General features: G+C 44.6%; 1 protein-coding gene across 2 annotated transcripts in view; it reads right to left on the bottom strand.

The window, feature by feature from the left end:
• Nucleotides 1-1382: 1382 nt before the first annotated feature.
• Nucleotides 1383-22788, bottom strand: part of haao (3-hydroxyanthranilate 3,4-dioxygenase) — a 41513-nt gene continuing 20107 nt past the window's right edge. Inside the window, exons 4-10 of one of the 2 annotated variants that reach the window (XM_038812868.1) lie at nt 14483-14589; nt 12628-12717; nt 8236-8279; nt 7470-7618; nt 6904-6969; nt 5107-5189; nt 1383-2070 (exon numbers count right to left, since the gene is read on the bottom strand). In XM_038812868.1, the coding sequence (XP_038668796.1) occupies nt 1989-2070; nt 5107-5189; nt 6904-6969; nt 7470-7618; nt 8236-8279; nt 12628-12717; nt 14483-14589 (621 nt within the window). In that variant the 3' untranslated portion in view covers nt 1383-1988. The remainder of the gene's footprint in view (nt 2071-5106; nt 5190-6903; nt 6970-7469; nt 7619-8235; nt 8280-12627; nt 12718-14482; nt 14590-22788) is intronic. The other variant, XM_038812869.1, reaches the window with a different exon arrangement.

Here is a 22788-nt window from a genome sequence, read left to right on the forward strand (position 1 = left end):
CTCCCTTCCTGGTGTACCACCTGACCTCCAAATTCCAGCCCGCCTCCAACCTCCCCGAGCTCCAAAATACCTCCCTGTCCTAAAACCCTGGGCCTCGACTTTCTGGACCAGCCACCCACTTTGTTCCTTTATGCAGTCCCGGCAGCGGCCACTACTGAGCTCTGGCACTGCTGGAGCTGCCAGCCAATCAGATTGGCCTGCAGCAGATGAGAGTGAGAACCTCCTCTCATTGAGGAGCAGAAGTCCCAGTCTTAAATGCTGGTTTAGCACAGTGGGCTTATCAGCTGGCTTGTAATGCAGAACAATGCCAGCAGCGTGGGTTCAATTCCCATACCGGCCTCCCCAAACAGGAGCCGGAATGTGGCGACTAGGTCATTTTTGACAGTAACTTCATTGAAGCCTACTTGTGACAATAAGCGATTATTATTATTGAGTTGCGGCTGGCTTCTTTTGGGGTGACGGCATTCTGGCCGATATTCCTTCCATTTGTCCATCAAGTCAACCATAAGCATTGGAAACCATTTCCATTGCCTCCCAGTATTGGTATTTCATAACCGTTTCTTTTGTAAGGGCAGCATTCCTTTCCTCAGCTTCCCAGCAGGCACAAGAATCTTTCACCCTTCCACTCCCAGATAACCATGCTCATTAATGTTCCGTGCTTAACCTAGTAACAGCCCTTCCGATTCATTCACTCCTTCCTCCCAGATGGATTGTGCTGGTGCCTGTATGAGTAGGGTGAGATATGAAACTGAGGACCAGTCTGTCAGGTTAGTTGAACATGAAAGTTAACATAGTGATTATTGGAGTAGGGATTTCCCACAGGGTCCTGGCCAAAATAACTCTCACATCCAACAGCAAAAGAATTATAGGTGATTGGTCATTATTTCATTGCTATTTTGGGACCTTGCTGTACACCAATTTGCTGCCATGTTTGCTCATATAACAACAATGACCATACGTCAAATAAGCACTTTGGGAATTCCTGCAGGTATGAAAGGAGCTAGATTTTCTTTTCTATTTTAAAAAATGACACATATGGGCATTAGATATAAAAACTTATTGCTATTGTTATGTTTATGTCACACTTTCATGACAACCTTTTCCATTCTAAATTTCTATGTGCACATTTATAATGGAAACTGCCTATTTAAATGGCGTGCTGTAAGTATGCTCTCCTGACGCGGAATTGCTTCAGTTTTGGACCTACCAGATCCTCAGTCGGGTTCCCAAAATTCCAATATATTTTGCTAGGTAAATCCAAATAACATAAAAACAAGTGACTTATAAAAATAACAGACTTTAACATGAACATTTGCCTTTCCTGCAGTCCAAACCCACATCAGCTAAAGTCTTGACCCTCCGTTTGCAAGGAAGATCAAGTATTGCAATAATAATGTGTTTATTTGAAGCTTTATTTTCCAATGCACTGTTGGAGCATGATGCAACCCACACTGACTAGACTGATTATCAACTATTATATTATTACATCAAAAACAATAATTGGCACATAATTCAACCCACATCGACTGATTATCAACTATATTGTTGCATCAAAAACAATAATTGGCACATAATTCAACACACATAATTGATTATCAACTATATTGTTACATCAAAAGTAATAATTGGTACATAATTCAACCCACATCGACTGACTATCAACTATTATATTATTACATCAAAAATAGTTACCCGGAAATCACTGGATCAATACATCACATTTTGGTGCAAATTGATTGAGCTCGTTTCACTGAAAGATTCTTCAGATTCATCTCATATGATCAATGGAGAGTCTTATTGCTTTCTCTCCTATGTTATATATTCATGATTTTGAACATCTGAAGATTATCAGTATTTTAACATGTGATTGACTCCGCGTCCAAAATTTTCATTGATGACAAACACTGAGGATCCACTTCAAATTATTCCAACTACGGCACATAGAATTAAGTGAAATAGATGAAGATGAGGCTGTGCCTTTAGGATTGTTATTTAACATAGGATTTCTTCAGTGTCGGATCCTGTACGACGTAAAGTGCAATAGTTCCTTCAGCTCTTTTCCAAACATATCTTGTGTAAAGAAAGGATAGTAAACTTAAGTTTGATGGATATGCATTCTTTATTTTAGTAGCAATATGTAAGATTGTTTTATTTCTGGGACATGGGGAGCAGTGTACGATTTTGATAAATCTACTAATTTATAGGGTTTGTTGTTGGTACGTAACAGCAACGTATTTTATTCTTTAACCACGTTTTAAATTTAATGGTTCTGTTTGAATTTCAGCTAATGAGACGATGGGCAGTCAATAGGATTTTGCAGTTGCTGTTTGTCAGAAATTTATTTATTTATTAACTTTAAAGTGCCCGATTATAATTTTTTTCCCAATTAAGGGGCAATTTAGCATGGCCAATCCACCTAACCTGCACATCTTTGTGTTGTGGGGGCGAAACCCATGCAAACTCTACACGAACAGTGACCCAGGGCCGGTATGCGAATCTGAGACCTCAGCGCCATAGTTGCAGTGCTAACCACTGCGCCACGGCCGCCCTTCAGAAACTGCTTTTAATTGTTTTATGACTTTACGTTGTCGAAGGTCTTGTTTTTGAGCAACTGTGTGTTGTCTCAATTGTTCCCAATACAATTAGGTGTTTTATTTATCAACTTTGAAAGCATGTTGAAAAGTAGTTTGAACTTTGGAGGATTTTATCTTTAAACAAAACCCATGCATCGATTTAATTGATAACTATATTTATAGGATATAACATCTTTCTGTTTTGACATTGTGATAGTAAGTGTTTTTAACATTTGTTCTTAATGGCTTTAGTGCCTGTTGGCGGGGGCTTGGGTTAAAATATGTTGAAGGAGATGTGACTTTGTAACTGTTCTGTATCTGAAGGAAATGTGTTACTTCATAATGAGATATAAACTCTGCAGGCTAAGGGAAAGAAGGGATGATCACTTGCCTTTAGTCTACATGACTAGTTACAGGGGATGGGGGAGCAGTGAATTTGAACAAGTTCCAATAAGTGATTCTGAAACAATGCGAGGAGCGGATAAAAGTTGGAAAATTGGAATATTTGTTGACAGTGTTATCATCGCATCTGGGGTATGACTACTTTGGACACAGTTCAATATCATTTTAAAGACTGAGCTGGAAATGCCCAAGGAATTCTAGGAACCTGAGGGATGAAAGGCATCCATCTTTCCTTCATGGCTTTGATTAAGTACATGTACAATGTTGCATAATAAATTGTGCTTCAGTCATATATACTAGTTGTTTGTACCTTGTTAAGTCAAGTAGAACGGAGGACCCTAGTGTCGGAGATTAAAGGCGCGATTCTCCGCTCCCCACGCGGCGTGGGAGAATCGCGAGAGGGCCCCCCGACAAAATTTACGCCCCCCTTGCGATTCTCCACCCCCCGCTCGGAAGAATCGGCGCTCGCCGTTTTTCACGGCAAACGCGATTCTCCGACCCGGATGGGCCGAGCGGCCTACCGTTCGCGGCCGTTTCACGACGGCGGCAAACACACCTGGTCGCTGCCGTCGTGAAACGGGAGTGAGAAGCCCGTTTGGGGATTGTAGGTGGCCTAGAAAGTTAAGAGCACCACGACTGTGCTCAGGAGGGGACAGGCCCGCGATCGATGCCCACCGATCGTCGGGCCGGCGTCCAAATCGGACGCACTATTTCCCCTCCACCGCCCCGCAAGATCAAGCCGCCACGTCTTGCGGGGCGGCTGAGGGGAAAGACGGCCACCGTGCATGCGCGGGTTCGTGCCGTCAGCTTCATGACGTCAGCCGCGCATGCGCGGGTTGGAGCCGGCCAACCTGCCCATGCGCGGCTGATGTCATTAGACGCGCCGGCCGCGTCATTCTCGGCGCAACACCCCCGCGGCCGAGATTTACGGAGCGCCGCTCCTAGCCCTGCCAGGAGGGGAGAATATGGGGCGAAGAGCGCCCTCTGAGGCTGTCGTGAAACTCGGCTGAGTTCACGACGGCCCTCCCGATTTTTCCTGGGAGCGGAGAATTCCGCCCTAAAAATTTTGAACTTAAAAAATTTCATTCGAAGTGTTTACACCTTATAATCCACAAACGTACAGAAGATAGTTGCAGCATTTGATTTCTGCTCCATATCGAGTTAATGGAACTTAGTCCAGATGATGTTTGAGTGCTGCAATAATCTTAACACCTTTGAGCTATCAAGTGGGCAAGAGGAATAACGAGTCAGGGCTTCCACTCCCTATTCGCTATTCATTGCACCCAGCAAGAAAATATGGCCTGCGGCCAAGAATTGGATTGGCTTCAGTTGTGTTGCCCCTAACTACAACAGAATGGGGGGCAGCACAGTAGCGCACTGGATTACCCCTGCTGCCTCACGACACCGAGGTCCCAGGTTTGGGACAGCTCTGGGTCACTGTCCGTGTGGAGTTTGCACATTCTCTCCGTGTTTGCATGGGTTTTGCCCCCACAGCCGAAAGATGTGCAGGCTAGGTGAATTGGCCACACTAAATTGCCCCTTAATTGGAAAAAATGAATTGGGTACTCTAAATTAAAAAAAACACTACAACAGAATGACCTGCTGACATTGACCATTTGCGTTCACGTGAACATGTGAGCAGGGAGCAGTAGGCCGTTCAGCCCCTCGATCCCGCTACATCATTTCATAAGATCGTGGCTGATCTGACAATAACCCTAAATCTTCATCTTGCCTATCCCCAATAACCAACCATCCCCTTGCTTACCAAGAATCTATCCCTCTGCCTTAAAAATATACAAAGACTCTGCTTCTACAGTCTTTTCAAGAAGAGTTCCAAATACTCACAACCTTCTGAGAGCAGCTTTCACCTCATCTCCATTTTAAATGGGTGACCTTTTATTTTTAAACAGTAACTCCTAGATTTCCCCACAAGAGGAAGCATCCTCTCCGCATCATGTTACAATCAAATCACCTCTGTTGTAGCAGTATTACTGTAGGAATATAAAGTCACAGTCTGATCGTGTAAACAGGGAGGTGCAGGATTAGAACCAGTAGCAGCTCAATGGAGAGGTGGTGGTCATGTGAATCTAACGACATTATTGAGTCAGTTGTCTTCAGAGTATACACTTACTTTGTTTTCAATGGGATGAGAAGGCTGTCTCCTGCAGTCAGATTGGTATTTTTGCCATCCATCAACACAACAGATGCACCCTCCTGAGAAAGAGGACACATAGAAGCAATGTCTTTATAGAGAGTTTGGGATCGTACTTGGTTGCGATCTGCCCTATATATTGAATACCCAGGTGGCACATATTGCCAAGACCATGGCACACTTGTGAGTGAGTGAAATTGTGGTTTCCTAATCGAATCTCTGTTAAATAAATCAACTGTATACAAAATAGAGTCTCATGATTTGGAACTGCATGAATCACTCCAATTCACGGAACTTTAGTTGCTTGAAAAAGCAGGCTATCTAATATTTCTTGAGTCTGTAGAAGGACAAGAGGGCCCTCAGATGGTCAAATTTAAAATTACAGCCCACAGTTATACTGCAGTTATAATATCAGAGTGGATGTTGCCGGCACGCCGGCAGAGGGACATTTTCATGACACAAGTAAGCATATTTTCTTATTGCAATTTTATTCATTAGTTTACATTTCCTACCACCACGTAAACTATTACATTGGTAGAGTGACACGCATCATCATGTCACGCTCTGGTTTCTCTTCCAGCATCTTTTCCTCCTTCAAGCACCAATATTATTCCACCGCCTCTTCTCTCCTTTAAATCTAAGTCTATATTGTTTACTAGCTCCCAAACCTCACCAGAATCTCTTGTTTCTGCACAAAACAACTCCCAATCCTCAGTGGTCCCAATCTCCATCTCAGCCCTTCTCTCTCCTCCTGTCATCCCTCAATCTGGCTCTCTATTTAAACTCTTCTGCCCAACTACATAGCCGCCCCCTTGATCATACGGTTTCCCTCAGCCTCTCTACCATCTTTGTCATGAACACTGATTGGAACATCTTTGAGCTGTTCCTTTAATTCCTCACCTCCCACGAGTCATTTACAACCCCCAGTCCTTTTGTTGCTATGGAACATGTGATGTGAAATGCACATTGGATGAGGAATAGCAATTATTCACATATCATTTCATTGTACTCATCCAGATATGAGCCATGCATCGCAGGTCACCAGTGCATAATGGGTGACAGATCCTTTCAGATGACTTATTGGGGAATAATGGATTAATTAATTTGGGACGTTAACAAAGAACAATACAGAACAGCAATAGGCCCTGCGGCCCTCCAAGCCTATACTGGTCATGATTTTGGAAATACAACTAGTGTGAAAAGTTCACTGCAAACATTGAAGAGAAAACTGCTCCAATGCACACAGAGCTTTCTTCCTCCCCATTCAAAATGTGCTCAGAAGGCAAAAACAGAATTTCAAGGCGAAAACTTGACAAGTGGAGCCGGATTCATGTGAACATTCTAGGTTTTCATTGAGGAGTTGAAATGAAAGGTGCACTGGAGCACGCGAAATGATTTAAGATGGAAAATTGTAGGTTTAAGGAATTGGGTAAAAATATGCCTAAAGCGTCTGCTTGCCTAATTTCTCTTCCTTCTGCTCTGTACTGGGCCTGCACATGTGATGGAAAATTTAGCCTTAGCTGAAGAAAGTCGAAGCCTCTAAACAATGCCAACATTGTTCAGACTGGGCAAAATGGTGCCAGCAATTTTTGAACTGTTTGCATCACTGGCATCTGGACACAGATAGATACTTTTAAGCTGCAGTAACTCTGTCTGTCAAGGATGAGGAAAAATTAAACCTTGTATTAAAAACATATGGCAGAATGAAAGCTAGATTTGGTTTGTGCTTAAGAATGTCAGCAAAAGTCTTACAGGATAAATATGAAAGAATCTCACCAGCTGCCATATCCAGGTGTCGACACTCTCGTTCCCCTCACTCTCTCCAGCGGCATATAGTACCGTCTGTCAGGACAACACAAGCAGACATTTCATAATTAACAAACATGTCTGAATACAATATCAATAAATAACACTATTACTTTCAATTCCAAAGACAAATATGTTCCCTTCGTCGAGGATGCTAGTGATTATTGGAAACTAGATCAACAAATTTTACAACAGAATGAAACTGAGCAGCACAGTAGCACAGTGGTTAGTGCTGTTGCTTCATAGTGCTAGGGTCCCAGATTCGATTCCCGGCTTGGGTCACTGTTTGTCCAGAGTCTGAACGTTCTCCCCGTATCTGCATGGGTTTCGTCCGGGTGCTCCAGTTTCCTCCCACAAGTCCCGAAAGATGTGCTTGTTACGTGAATTGGACATTCTGAATTCTCCCTTAGTGTACCCAAACAGGCGCCGGAGTGTGGTGACGAGGGGATTTTCACAGTAACTTCATTGCAGTGTTAATGTAAGTCTACTTGTGACAATAATAAAGATTATTATTATTAAAAAACTCCTTCTTTTACCTTAGTCTCAAATTGATCACCAAACATGTCAATGATTCTCTTCATTTTAATATCCTGGCTGTGCTGGCAAAGCCAGTGTTGCAGTGAAAATGGTTCCATAACAGTACTGACAGTATTTAAACAAAATGGAATTTGTTTTTGCAGCTTGTCTATGAATGGAGCAGACATAAAATAGCAGTTAATATTGTTCATCCTAATATCCCAGGCAACAGTTAAATATCAGGGCAGCACGGTAGCATGGTGGTTAGCACAAATGCTTCACAGCTCCAGGGTCCCAGGTTCGATTCCCAGCTGGGTCACTGTCTGTGCGGAGTCTGCACGTCCTCTCTGTGTGTGCGTGGGTTTCCTCCGGGTGCTCCGGTTTCCTCCCACAGTCCAAAGATGTGCGGGTTAGGTGGATTGGCCATGATAAATTGCCCGTAGTGTCCTTAAAAAGTAAGGTTAAGGGGAGGGGGGTTGTTGGGTTACGGGTATAGGGTGGATACGTGGGTTTGAGTAGGGTGATCATTGCTCGGCACAACATCGAGGGCCGAAGGGCCTGTTCTGTGCTGTACTGTTCTATGTTCTATCACTTAAAATATCACCTGTAACATTCTGACAAGAGTACAAGGAGCTTCGTTCCACATCTTTACCTGCTAAGTATAAAAATTGGGCAGGCTCTCCCTTAACGCCACTAAATCTCCACCAAAAAATTCAAATGAAAATAACATTCTAAGCTAATTATTGTCGGCAGCACAAGATTTAATGATATCGATACTTTCTGTACCTGGATTTGGTTTCCCAGTTTTACATTCCTCAGAGCTGAAAAATCTGAAAGATGAAGGAAAGAACATTTGAGCAGAATTGACTGCTGCTCTTTTTAAAAATTCATATACGCAATGTGGGTGTCGCTGGTTAGGTCAGCACTTAATTCTAGCCCTAGTTGCATTTCAGAAGGTGGTGATTAGTTGCCTTCTTGAACCGCTGCAGTCTTTCAGGTGTAGGTACATCCACTATGCTGTTAGGGAGAGAGCTCCAGAATTTTGCCCCAGTGACAGTGAAGGAATGGCAATCTATTTCCAAGTTGGGGTGGTGAGTGACTTGGGAGGGAATCCTCCAGGTGGTGGGGTTCCCAGGTATCTGCTGCTCTTGTCCTTCTAGATGGTAGTGGTCGTGGGTTTGGAAGGTGCTGCCTAAGGAACCTTGGTGAGTTACTGCACTGTATCTTGAAGATGGTACACAAGGCTGCCACTGTTCGTCGGTGGTGGAAGGTTTGAATGGTTGTGGAAGGAGGAGCAATCAGAGACATTCGGTATCATTCTACTGAAAAAGGCAAGATTAAATAGGGTGGAAATAGGACCAGTACCTTGTTGTGTTTGGTCCCTTGTACTTTTATGAAGAAACTCACTAAACACTTCAATATGTCCAAACCAAGACCTTTTATTGTGTCTCATGGGGCAGGATGACAATCTGATACAGAGCACGTTGTCATGGAGTCTTGTTACTCCTCTGAATGTTACTCCTAGCACTGACCAATTACATGTACATCTTATTACTCTCTCCTCTTCTTCTGAAGATGGACGAATGTGCCTCTCTTTATATCCGGGTCCCTGGCCACATGACCTTGGTCTGGAGCCTGTATGGTGTATCTGTACCGCCACCTGCTTGTTGGAGGTCTCACACCATCCAACTATGATATGGCCCATAGGCATATCACCACATACCTGTTGGGCCAAATAGCCTGTCTCTGTTCTGTAATTCTAATTAAATTGTTACTCAATAACAACATTATTTGAAATTCTAAAGAAAAATAAGCAATTGTACATGGGGCAATACCAACAACGATAATGGAGATAAAACTCAAAGACATAATAGGGAAGACTTCAATGACGAACGAATCTGTTTTAAGACCAAGACTGTTTTACCCTGAATCTCAAAGCTTTTTACAAAGAACTGATGTGTATTTACCGTATATACTCGCGTATCATGCGACTTTTGAAAACCTAAATTGTAACCTAAATTTGGGGGGGTCGCATGATACGCGAGATACAAAATTTGCGGGTGTGAAGTGCTGGCCAAGATTAGGCTGTTAAGCAGACCGTATCCATTTACGGTAAGTCAAATAGTACCCAGTAGTTAATGAAACTATTATATTTATTTTTGGACATAATGAAATATAAAACAGGAATACATATGTAGGTTAATTAACATGTAATAAAATAAAAACACTATTAAAACAAACTATTACAGGTAAACTAAAATCCTTCAAATTCGCTTTCATTGTTATCAGTGTCATCATCAAATAAAGCTTGGCATTCTTCTTCATCGAGGCAGTCGTCATACTGATCATCTTCCAGGTCTTCAATATTTTCATCCTCTTCTCCTGCATCTTCGAATAAAGCATCATCTTCACTTCCATCCAAAGCATTTGCTATTCCACATTTTTAAAATACTTTAACAATCAAATCTCCATATATCTCAGCCCATGCTTCTTTTACCCACAAACACTGTAGAGGCAAATCCGGAGCCTTCATATTCCCTCCCTTTGTAAATGATTTCTCTCCTTCCATCATCCAGTCATTTCATTTCTTTCTTATATTGTCTTTAAATGGCTTATTAATGGATACGTCAAGTGGCTGAACGACGCTAGTCAAGCCAGCTGGAACGATTGCTATATTGGTGTTCGATTCACGAACAGCTTTCACAACAGAATCCACGCGATGTGACCTAAACATATCCCACACAAGTCAACTTTTTGAGCGTCGTAAACCACCTGCTCTTGATTCCCAAACTCTCTTCAGCCAAATCTTGCAGCCATTATCGTTCATCCATCCTTTTTCATGGACATGGACAATGATACCATTTGGAAGTTTTAGTTTGGGCATTAATTTCCATTTAAAGATAACCATTGGAGGAAGTTTCATCCCATCTGCCAGACACGTTAGTACAACCGTAAAATGTGTCTTTTCATGCCCTGTAGTTTTGATAAAAATACTTTTCTCGCCGACTTTATTAACGGTTGAGTTTGATGGCATATCAAAATTCACGGGTGTCTCATCCATGTTTCCAATGCACGATAACTTATAGCTGTTAGCTTTGCGATGTTTGATTACAAATGTTTGAAAACTAGTCACTTTTTCTTCTAATTCTTTTGGGAGTTTCTGTGCAATTTTTGTTTTTCTTCTTAACACAAAGTCATGTCTTTTCATGAACCGCGTACACCATCCGGGACTTGCAGTAAACACACAAATGCCCATTTTTCTTGCTTCTCGTAAAGCATAAAGTTTTATTTTAGATCGTGTTATAATATAACCATTTTCTCGCTTTTCGGACACCCACTTTGATACTATATCTTCTAACTGCGGCCAATGACATTTCGACCCGCGATTTGCGCATTTATAGGAAGGAGTTTCCTTCAATTTTTCTTTTTATTTTCTCCAGTTTCAGACACAGCTTTCTCCGACACCAAACAGCTTTGCAGCTTTAACGTTGTTGCTTTGTTCCGCTTCGGCAACAACTTGCAGCTTCAATTTGGCAGTATATTTCTTCGCAGATCTTTTCTCCATAGTGGCTAAGGGTAGAATGTATTCGATCGTTGTTATATGTTACGGTACTTGTTATGTGTTAGGTAACTGTTTATTATCGTGATTAGAAACAGCAAAACAGCCGTTTCTCATTCGGTTGTTTACGGCGGAAAGCCTAGCCTAGTGTCATCTGGTATCTCAAAAAAGTGACTCGCATGATACATAAGATATATGATAAAATCATGTTTTGGGGACGAAAATTTAGGGGTCGCATGATACGCGAGATCGCAGGATATGCGAGTATATACGGTATTTGTGCTGTTAATGGTAGCGTTCAAACTACAAATTTCATGTACACTGTCAGGTTATTCATTGTTTTAAAGTTTTTTATTAACTGGAAACTAAAGGAGAAATATTACACAACAGTTCTGTAACAAGCTTCAACTTTAGGGCCAGATGCAATTACAGGGCCAAAGCTTAGTGCATTACATTGTTGTACTATCTGATCAACTCTCCAGTATTTGTCGGGAGCACAATTTATTCTCCGGAGTGTTGGTGTGAAGTTGAAACAGCCTCCGCTAATGTTAAATTTGTAGTGCAAGGGCACCCTTAGAAGTTGTGTGTGTCTATTAAAAACATTTTTTTAATGTAGTCATAGGCTGAGGGTGATGCTGGAAAGGTCAGAATGTATTGCCCTTCCTTCATTGCCCTTCTAAGATGGAGGTATGCCACCTTATTTAACTGACGTGGTAAAGTTGCAACCAAAGTGCTGTTGAGTAGGCAGTTTCAGGACTTTGATTAAGGGGGGGGCTGAAGAATCAGCGATATATTTCCAAGACAGGATGGTGCATGACTTAGAGGGGAATGCATTCCATGCATCTGTGGAAGTTTGAGAGGCGCTGTCAAAGGAGCCTTGACAAGTTTTTTTCCACTGCTTTGTTTTGATAGAACACACTATAGCCACAGGATACTGGTGTTGGAGAGGGTAAATGATTAATGTGGTTGATGTGTACTGTAGTATTCTCTTCTGCACTGTCGTATTCTGTAAGTGCTGACAAGTGGGGTTAGGTGGCTAGCTCAGGGCCTTCCATGCGTCGTTGCAGACTCGATGGGCTGAGGGCCTCTTCTGCACTTTAGTATTCTGTGATTCTGATCAAGTGGGCTGCTTTGGCCTGAGTGTTACTGGAGCTTCGCTCCTCCAGGCAAGTACAGACTATTCTACCTCGCACCTGAATTGCGCCTAGTAGGTAGTTGGACAAGATTTGAGGAATCAGGAGGCGGGTGAGTCACATGCTGCAGAACTCCCAAGAATTCTAGTCAGCAGTAGAGCCGTGTAACATTTTGCCTTCAATGTCTGAGCTGATAAATGAGTAACGTGTACAAGGCACTGGAGAGCACACAGCACCCGTGCAATAGAACTCCATCAAGAATTCAATGTTTCCGGGTGGGGAGTGAGTAAACAAAACTGCAGAATAAATATTTCAAAGAAAATGGGGACGAACAAAACCTTTGACATTGGCTTCAAGTTTTTTTTCTACATCCAGCAATAAGAATTCTGAACTACGGTTCACAAAACAGAGATCAAGAACCATGTTGCAAATGACAAGTGAATGCTTTTTCAACTTATTTTGCAAAAGTAATGAAAGAACTCTTACTCTTTTATTATGGGCCCAAGCTGGGTGCCCAGGTCTTCACAGTAGAACCATTTTTCAAACAGCACATCAGTAGAATCACCGATAAAATATCTGTCGAAAGAACTAAGTATTGATCTAGCAGCAGTTGCGCCTTTTAGAGAAATATCATTGTGTGTCACAAGAAAGGTAACAGTCCAACCTAACAATCTTAAAGGTATACTGTCACAATCTAAGTGGAATACTCAATTAATACTCAAAGCTATAGAACAGCCTGCTTTGAAAATATATGAACGCTTCGCAAAATATTACTATTACGACCACAGACCAGACCCCAACAGTGGCCTGGATACTGGACAGAATATCGTATTTTATTTTTAGAAGACAGTGCGGAAGGCGACCTGACTCCAGGAGTGATTGCACAAGGAAATAAGGATATGGTATATTGAAACAAACTTTATTACTAACACAGTATTAAAATATTTCATATCACACTTGAAAATAGCTTATAATTACCCCTTAAACAATACTACTCAATACAGTGAATACAATACCCTTAATAGCTATCTTTATTCTTTCTTAAACAATAAACCATCTCAGCTCTTCATCTAACTTAAATACCAATGGCACAGAGATATTCTTTGAGAAAGAGATCTTTTGACACTGCTTTATGGAGAAGATCGGACTCCTGTCAGAAATTCCGGCTGTATATCTTCAAAAGCTGGTTCAACTGGCTTGTTTCAGCTCCACCTTGTCCTCAGACAGGTCTGCACTGCTTTAAAGACTATGAATCTATTTTTAACTAAATTGCAGAGAGCAAAAACCTGACTTGCGGTCTCAGCATCACCCAGAACAGAACTGAGCTGAAAATGATTTCGCATAAATGTCTGATGCCTTAGCTCCACCCAGCAATGCCATCATCTCACCAAGCTGAAAACGAATCAACTCCCTGGAAATCTCCTTAATCAAAACAAAATTGCAGTAGCCCAAGCTTTTTACATTGTGCCTCTGGCTCCGAAAAGCTTTCTTGTCTTTCAAACCAAGATTATTTTTTAAACATGACTTCAGCAGTCAAACACATTCTAACCCAGGCTTTGAAACCTTACTTCACCAAATACTTATAATACAATATATCTGAAATTCCTACATTCCTGACATTACTCTGAATTATTTTAACCTACTTTCCAGTTTTTTTTGTGCATGAGTTTGGACTAGGCACTATTCTGCAACTCTTTAACTAGCCATTAGAAGGAGCGTGAGTCACACTCTTATTTCTTATTGAGCATGGTATTACTCATGAATTCCTTGTTGACTTCAGCTCTGGGTTTTTTCCCTTTGGAAGGGAGCTCCTTTCCCTGTTTCCTTCTGCTCAAGCCTTCTTTATTGACCCTCTTCAATCTCTTGTACTCTACTCTTTTTATTGAGACCTCTTCCACTGGATTACTCTGAGCCTATGTGCCCCCCCCCCCCCCTTCTCTATGTTAATCTTATTTCCCCCTGAACCTCTGCTATTCTATTAGTTCCAACCCCAATAGTACCATTAAATTTATTGAGGTTATGCGGTGGAGAAGGTTTTACCTAGCTGAGAAGGGACAGAAAAAGCTATGGTAGCACAGTAGTTATCCTATTAAACTTGTAACCCGAGAGACCTAGAGTAATAATACAGAAATCACAAATTCAAACCCAATACGGGAATTTAAAACATTGAAGTCAGCTTAACACATTTGGAAGTAAATAGGTTGCCAATAAAAATGTTCATGGCGATGTTGGATTGTCATCAAAATCCAAGTGGCTCACTATTTCACACAACTTTCGCATTCACTATCAATGTTTTAAATAGAGGATCCATGGACATTGACTCCTGCAGCATCTGATTTACCGGAGTGCATCAAGCTCTGTCTTCAGCCTCATCCTCTCAAAAACCAGCCCCACCGTGTTTGCCTGTCGCTGAGGAGAATGAGGTATTCGAGCTGGCAGCAAAAACATCTGGGGGCGGGGTGGAAAAGGAAAGAAATTCATGTCACTTAAGAGCTCGACTGTCTGCACAGAAATGGCGACAGCTGGATATGAAAACAAAATAAAGGGTACTGTGAAAAATTATCAGGTTTAACTTGAAATTAATTTTGTAAGATATTAGTAATAAGAAAAACAGGGGAAAAAAACACAGAAAATGCCACACTGCTGCCTGGACTGGCTGTGCAGAGTGGTAATCTTACACTACAATGCAAGATTAGATTTTTGGCATAACATTGTGCCACTCCTGACACAGTGTACGACATATTAGAAGAGTCAAGGGCTTGGGTAATCGGGTGCCAGTAACTTTTAAATGGCTGCTGGCCATCCTTAAATTCTGTCTCACCTGTGTACTTAATTTCGGAACAAGTGAGGAAGGAAGTTGCTGATCTCAGGACAGCACTGTCACATTTTGCTTTATAAGTTGTTAACAACCCTTTATTGTATGTTTAGGGAAATATTACAGAAAGAATGCACCTCATGTCCTTGTCAAATGCCATCTTTCATCATGGTATTCTGCCTTACTGCCACAACAATGACCCTGAATTTCCACAATGAACTCTGGCAGAAGCACCAAAGAAACAGTGCAAATGGCTGGGTTTAGCAGTCTGACAGGGTTTCCATTGGGATAACAATAGTATAATCCCTATTGAATTTCAGGGCCAATGTGATTGCTTTGTAGCCCTTTAAATGCAACAAATATGAAGTATCCTATCAATACAAGATTCCTTCATTTTACATGTCATACACTTCAATAAGTTGATGCTGAGCGAAGCACTTGGGAAGCATGAGGAGAGGACCCTGAAGATTCTGGGCCTGAAGGACTGTCAGAGGATGAGGTCAGAAGGACTTCCCCAAGCTTAACTTGAGGATCCTTCATCATCTTACTGACTCATTCATTTTCTTCAGCTCAGGGATGCAATGCAGTGTTCCAGCACAAAGCACCAGAATGCCCAGCCATGTAAGCTCTGTTTTGAGTGACTGCCCTTGCTGCACCACATTGATCCCTGTCCATGCTGAAGGGGCTCTTAGCTTCAAAGGGATTCAAAGGGATAACAGAAGGGAGAAGCATCATCCGTATCACCAGCTGCCCCATTCAAATGGCTCTAGGCATGACAGAAAGCAAGCTAATTCAAGCAGCCTGTGTAACAATACCCATGCCATCTGAAGTTGCAAGGCAGCACATGGCAGGAATAACCACCTTTCATCACTCAATGCTGATTTTTGTTCAGAGGAATTAAACGAGCAGCACTGGGATTTGATGGACATCTCTCAGGGTGGCACAAATGGTCAAGGAGATTTAAGTATAGCAATATTTCTCTGTACATCAATTTGGTTTCATGGAATCCCTACAGTGCGGAAGGAGGTCGTTCGGCTCATTGAGTCTTCACCGACCCTCCGAAAGAGTAGTCTAACCAGGCCCACACCCCCACCCTATCCCTGCAACCCCGCCCATTGATCATGGTCAATCCACTTAACCTGCACATCTTTGGACAATTGCAGTGAATTTCCTCAAAAATAGCAAGATTGCCGCCCTTATGTCATATTCGTGATGAAATGGCAGGGGAAATTTCAGGGCAATGACTGCTGTGAAATAAAAGAATGATGGCAATGACCAGGTTAGCAAGCATTAATGGGCATGATTCACTGCTATATTTCACAGTTTGACCCCCATTCAGTATGTGACCCATTAGTCTAGAAGTGTAAGCTCAACAACCTGCTGCATTTTGAGGATTACTGGCAGATGACAAACTGGAACTCTTTCACGTTGCTGGCAGTTTCTCTTTTCTCTATTTTTAAAATAAATTTAGAGTACCCAATTATTTTTTTTCCAATCAAGGGACAATTTAGTGTGGCCAATCCATATCCCCTGCACATTTTGGGTTATGGGATGAAACACACGCAGACACGGGGAGAATGTGCAAACTCCACACATGTTGGGCGCGATTCTCTGCCCCCCACGCCGGGTGGGAGAATAGCGGGAGGGCCTCCCGCCATTTTTCACGCCCTCCCGCTATTCTCCCCCCCCCATGCCACGAATCGCCGCTTTTTATGGCGAGCGGCGATTCTCCAAGGCCGATGGGCCGAGCGGCCGGGCCTTCACGCCCGTTTCACCACGGCAGCAAATACACCTCCTCGCTGCCGTCGTGACACGGGCACCAGATGCCCATTTGGCACGGGAGCACCACGACTGTGCTCGGGAGGGGACAGGCCCGCGATTGGTGCCCACCGATCGTCGGGCCAGCGTCCAAAACAGACGCACTCTTTCCCCTCCACCGCCCGGCAAGATCAAGCTACCACATCTTGCCGGACGGCTGAGGAGAAAGACGGCAACTGCGCATGCGCGGCTTGGCGTTGTCCAACCTGCGCATGCGCAGCTGACGTCATCGGCCGCGTGAGCCGCCGTGACGCTTGACGTGCGGCCTCGACGACCGTCGTCAAGGCCACGCCGCCGTGACGCACGGGGCCGCGCTCCTAGCCCCGCCCGAGAGGGGAGAATCGGCCCCGGAAGTGGCCGTGCAGGCTGCCGTGGGTCACGGCCTATCCCACGGCAGCCTTTACGATTCTCTGCATTTGCGGAGAATCTCGCCCAGCGACCCAGGGCCGGGATCGAACCTGGGACCTCAGTGCTGTGATGCAGCAATGCTAACCACTGCGCTACCTTACTGCCCTATTGCTGGCAGTTTTTAATGGGTAAATGTATGAAAGCCCGATCTTGGGAAAACAAGATGACCTGTCACCAGCAAGGTACACTTGACAGATTTCTTTTGGTGAATATTGTGAAAAATCAAGGCAACAATCTCTGTGAAAGTCATTAGGTTAACAACCTTGCCCTGGATCTGTTATCTCGGCCTAGTTGCAGAAGCCTGCAATGTCATGTTACAGCATTCTTGAAGAATTGTAGGCCTCAAATTTACCCCCTCCCCTCCAACCCCTGGTTCTGTGGCAGGAAATCAGTCCAGATGTTAAAATATTAGAACAAGAAACAGACCACAGAGCAAATCCATTCTCGCCCTTTTTTAGTTTAACATGTGGAAATCTTGCCATTGACAAGACACCTGAAAATTCTAATGGATGCCTAATTAATGTTCTCAAGTTGCAGCCTGCTATCCTCATTGACATCATGAATTGAATATAACAGAAATTGAGGGACAATCCTGGGCCAAGCTGGAGTGCCTGATGCCTACAGAAAAATGATAAAGATCTGCCCTTCTCGCATCTTGAGCACCAGAAATACTGTCACTGCCACCACAACCCCAGTTCCCGACTTCACTGGGCTTCACAAAGAAGCTTTCAGCCGGGCAGCACGGAGGCGTAGTGGGTAGCACTACAGTCTCACGGCGCCGAGGTCCCAGGTTCGATCCGATTGTCATGTCTCCCAACCTTGATCCTTTCTGCAGTCTCCTGCCATCCCCAATCTCTGCACTATTTCCCTCCCCTAGCTCAGGTTTCCCTGCATCCCCACCCCTGGCCACAATCTCCATCCTCTCTGCCTCCCAATTGAGAGCCTGGAGCCGAGGATCCCTTCTGGGTGCTGGGGAACCATACCCATGAGTCTGAGGCTGCAACCTCCTGCCACTAGTTGCCCCTCCTGCCCATTTCCTTGGTTGCCAATTTGCCCGCTGTCAAGTGGGGTGCAGCCCAATAATAATGTAATGAGGCCAGTGGGGCCTTTTTGTCCCTCTCGTCAGGTTCTTTGGACAATGTTCTGCCTCACCTTCCCAGGCAGCCTTTTAATGTTGGGTCACACGTTCTGCACGTGGATGTCCTTGGGCAAATTCAGCGATTACCTTGGCTTGTATACCTGAATATGACATAATGCTGGTTTTTGCTTTAGCACCCACTGTGTAAATGCACTTGTATGTGCCTCATCTGTTCTCTCTCTTCCTTCTCCAGAACCTGCACACGTTGATGGACAAGCAGTTGGATAGTCAAATATCCTAATTTGGTTGAACACAATTACAGATTGATTGCCAAACATTTTCAAATGGGAAATGGAATGCAGCTGAATAGCTTCAGTCTAAACTTGTTTTTTTTAATCAAACGCTGGATTTAAGACAGCCATTTCCATGAAATAATTACTTCTATTGCTGCCTACTCAAAGGGGGCGAGAGATTTTGCCTCCAGATTATTCACTTGTTAGGGCTTGGTATTTTCTATTTGATGAATAATACACCAGGAAATTGGAACCCATCCTTTTTCTTTACAGGTGCTGAATGGTCTGTTTTGTATTTCCAGCCATTTCTGTTTTTATTTCTCATTGTACACTAGCTTTGTCTGTTGGAGAATAAGCAGATATCTTATGTTGCATTCTTCAACTTCCAGCAGCTGGACGTGAAGTGATTGTTAAGAATCTGCAAACATGGGGAGTGACGGGGATGTGCTGAGTAGGCAAACATCAGGTGGCTCTCCTCCAGAATACAAGAATTTAGCCCTAAAATTCTGACTTATTCTACTCCTAAACAGAAAAGGCAGAGAAGAGCAAAAAGCCAGCAATCAGTAGTCAAGAGGCTTCAGAGAAGCCAGAAGCAATGGAAAAGGGCAGGAGCAGCGAATGAGCGAGTCGGCGGATCCATGAGGGAAGGGGCCACCCCCGAGAGAGGGAGACCGATGACACAGACAATGGGCTTCCCCTCCGCCCAACCTGGAGAGGGATGGAAGAGATTCCGAACCAAGGAATTGACCGCGATGAAGGAAGAGATCAAAGTGGAGATCCAGGTGGTGATTAAAGTGGCGGTGGCGGACGCGCTGGTCACCATGCAGATGATGCTCGATGGAATGGGAAAGAAGATGGAGGCTCAGAGAAAGACAATCCAGGAGCACAAAAAGGCATTGACTGACCAGTGAGAGGATTGTCATTCTGGAAACAGAGATAAAAAGGCTGGTGGTGACCCAAGGGAGCCTGAAGGGGCAGGTCGAGGACCAGGCGAACCGGTCTACCCGACTATGTGGCCCAGATGCTGAGCAACTTGGTTGGAAGGGACACCTTCCCAAGCCACCGGAGATTAACAGGGCCCAGAGGTCACTCTGACCGAAGCCCAAGACCAGGGATCAACCAAGGGCGATAATCAGCAAGTTAACAGGTACCAGGATCGGGAGAGGATCCTGTGTTGGGCTCAGTAGACCAGAGTGAGCATTTGGGAAGGACACAGAATACGGGTGTACCAAGACACCGGGGCAGACCTGACAAAGTGCATGTTTAACCATGGAAAGTCGGCCCTGTACAAGAACAGTATATAATTCGGCATGTTATTCCCAGCCAGGCTCTGGGTGACATTCCCGAATAAAGAAATGTTTCACCACCCCGGCAGAGGCAGATGGGTTCATGTCGGCGAATGACCTAGATAAAAGGCAAACAAAGCAGTGGTGAGGAAGTCACAGGGAGAGAAAAGAAAAAGGAAAAGTCCCGGACACGAACAATTTTTACGCAGGACGATACCGCCTCGCTTTGAGCAGGAGCATTAGCTCACAGGAAGGAAAGGGCGAGTCCAGTGGAGCACAGGAAAGGGTGAAGAGGAGACAGAGTGGACGGCAATTGATCAGGCATAAGAGGGAGAAAGATCAGCTCCGGGAGGGGGCGGCCACCACTAGCGGGGAAAACTAGCACCATGAGGTATGAAATAGAGAGGGGCCGCGGTGCATCTTCCAGCAGGGAGAGAGCAACACAGGGATAAAGGGGAGGGGGGGGGGGGGGGGGGGGGGGGGGGGGGGAGGTCGGGGGCTGAATGGTGGGGGGCACGGGAGGGCGGGGAAGGGTAGAAACGGGGATAGAGGGGGGAATTGGGACCATGGGGGGGGGAGCATAACGATAAGGCGGCAAGGGCTCTAGACTGACTTCAGCAGGTCAGGTTCAGGTTGATGAAAAAGATGGCACCGTAAGTAGCCACTTTGGAGGGTCCTTAAACAAAGGGAAACCTAGACGTGCAGGGGCTCTCCCACGTGGTGTACATATAGTTGGTAGAAATGTTGGGTGGCCCCTGGACAAAGGGAAACCCCGGAGTGCAGAGGTCCGGCCTTATGGTGAGAACAGTGACTGCAGCCATTTTGGACGGCCTCCTAACAAAGGGAAACTCCAGAGTGCAGCGGCACATCCACAACGCAAGTATGGTTGATCCTGCAGAAGTGGGGAGAACAGAAACCCCTCATCAGAATAGTCACCTGGAACGTTAGGGGACTTAATGGTTGAGTGGAAAGATCCAGAGTCTTTGCCCATCTGAGAAGATTAAAGGCCAACAGTCTTTTTTCAAGAGACGCACCTGAGGGAGAAGGACTGACTACAGGTAAGGAAGGGCTGGGTGGGACAGACGTACCATTCCTGCTACAGGACGAGGGCTAGGGGAGCAGCCATACTGATAACTAAGAGGACAGTGTTCATGACGACAAAGGCGGTCACTGACTAAAGGGGACGGTATGTTATGGTCAGCGGTGTCCTGGATGGGGCACCGGTAGTCTTGATAAACATGTACATGCCCACTGGGATGACATGGATTTTATAAAGAAGACTATGGCATAAATCCCTGACATTGATGTGCACCGACTGATCATGGTTCAATATTTTTCTATTCTCCTCCTTTAACACATTTTCTCCCAAACTTATACCCACCAATAAACAATAATCAGTAACAAATGTAATGTCAATCCCCATATCAATAACAACGATCTCATCCTCCCACCAAACCGCCAAACATTAGCCCGCATGTTAACATAACAAATGACAAAGAGGAATCAAGAATCACCCATACTCACCATTAACACATACAGTCCCCATCCCCCAACCCTCCCAGCCACAACTCCTCTAATGTTCTATGAGATTCAATTCTCAGAAGTGCATAATGAATAATGCCCATGAATCAAAGAGCTGGCTCATCCTCGCCCTTGTAAGGTGCGCTTTATACACCACCTTCAGCTGTATCAGCCCCAACCGCGCACACGAGGTGGAGGTGTTCACCCTCCGGAGCACCTCACGCCAGAACCCCTCCTCCATACCCTCTCCCAACTCTTCCACCCACTTTGCCTTGATCGCTGCTAACGGCACCTTCAATCTCTCTTAAAAAATGCTGTTGGCAGGAAAATCGGCAGGCATTGAAAAATAAACAAGAATTGCGGCAGCACATTCATTACAACCGCCTGTACCCAACCCGCCAGTGACAGAGAGAGACCATCCCACCTTGCCAGATCAGCTTTCACCCTCCCAACCAAACTAGAAATGTTGTACCTACGGAGCCCTCCCCCAATTTGGGGGGGGGGGGGGGGGTTTAAACTGTGTACAGGGACCACTGCAGAACTGTTCGAGCCCCAGAATGGGGAAAAGGACAGGCATGGCTACGGAACTGGGAATGTTTATGGAGCAGATGGGAGCTGTGGACCCATGGCGGTTCCTGCATCCAGGTGAGAAAGAATTTTCATTCTTCTCACCAATACACACATCGACTTCTTTGTAGTGGGGAAATCAGTACTTCCAGAAATAGTCAGGGCGGAATACTCCACGATTGTAATCTCCGACCATGCTCCACATTACGTGGACGTGAGGTTGGAGACGGGCCGTGCCTGATGCCCCCCCACGGAGGTTGGACATGGCCTTCTTGGCCGACAAGGTCTTTGGCCAGAAAACATCACAGGCGAGTACGTTACGAACAACCAAATACTACCGCCTTCTCCAGTCTCCCTGTCATCAGCTCCTCGTCCAGCAATGTGGAAGCCGGCTCCACTGGGAAGCTCTGTATCTCCTTTCTGGAAAGCCTCGAACCTGCATGTGTCTAAATATTTCCCCCTGTTCCAGCCCATATTTCGCTCCCAGCTCCTTCACTCCTGCAGACCGACCCACAAGAAATAAATCTTTTAGTGCCTGAATTCCTTTCACCTCCCATCTCCGAAAATTTCCATCCCACTTCCCTGGCTCAAATCTATGATTCCCCCGAATCGGCATTTCCCTTGACCCTGCCCCCAACCCAAAGTGTTGTCGAAACTGCCTCCAAATTCTCAACGAAGCTATTACTCTGGACTCCGAGTATCTCCCCGGGGCCGTCGGGAGCAGCACTGTCGCTAGCGCCTTCAATCCCGACCCCCTACCGAGTCTCTCCTCCATTCTGACCCATTGGGAGTCAACCCCTCTGACCCAGCTCTGTACTTTCTCCACATTCGCTGTCCAGTAATAATACATCAGGTTCATAA

Source organism: Scyliorhinus canicula, chromosome 1 (genome assembly GCF_902713615.1).
Source record: "Scyliorhinus canicula chromosome 1, sScyCan1.1, whole genome shotgun sequence".
Classification (NCBI taxonomy): Eukaryota; Metazoa; Chordata; class Chondrichthyes; order Carcharhiniformes; family Scyliorhinidae; genus Scyliorhinus; species Scyliorhinus canicula.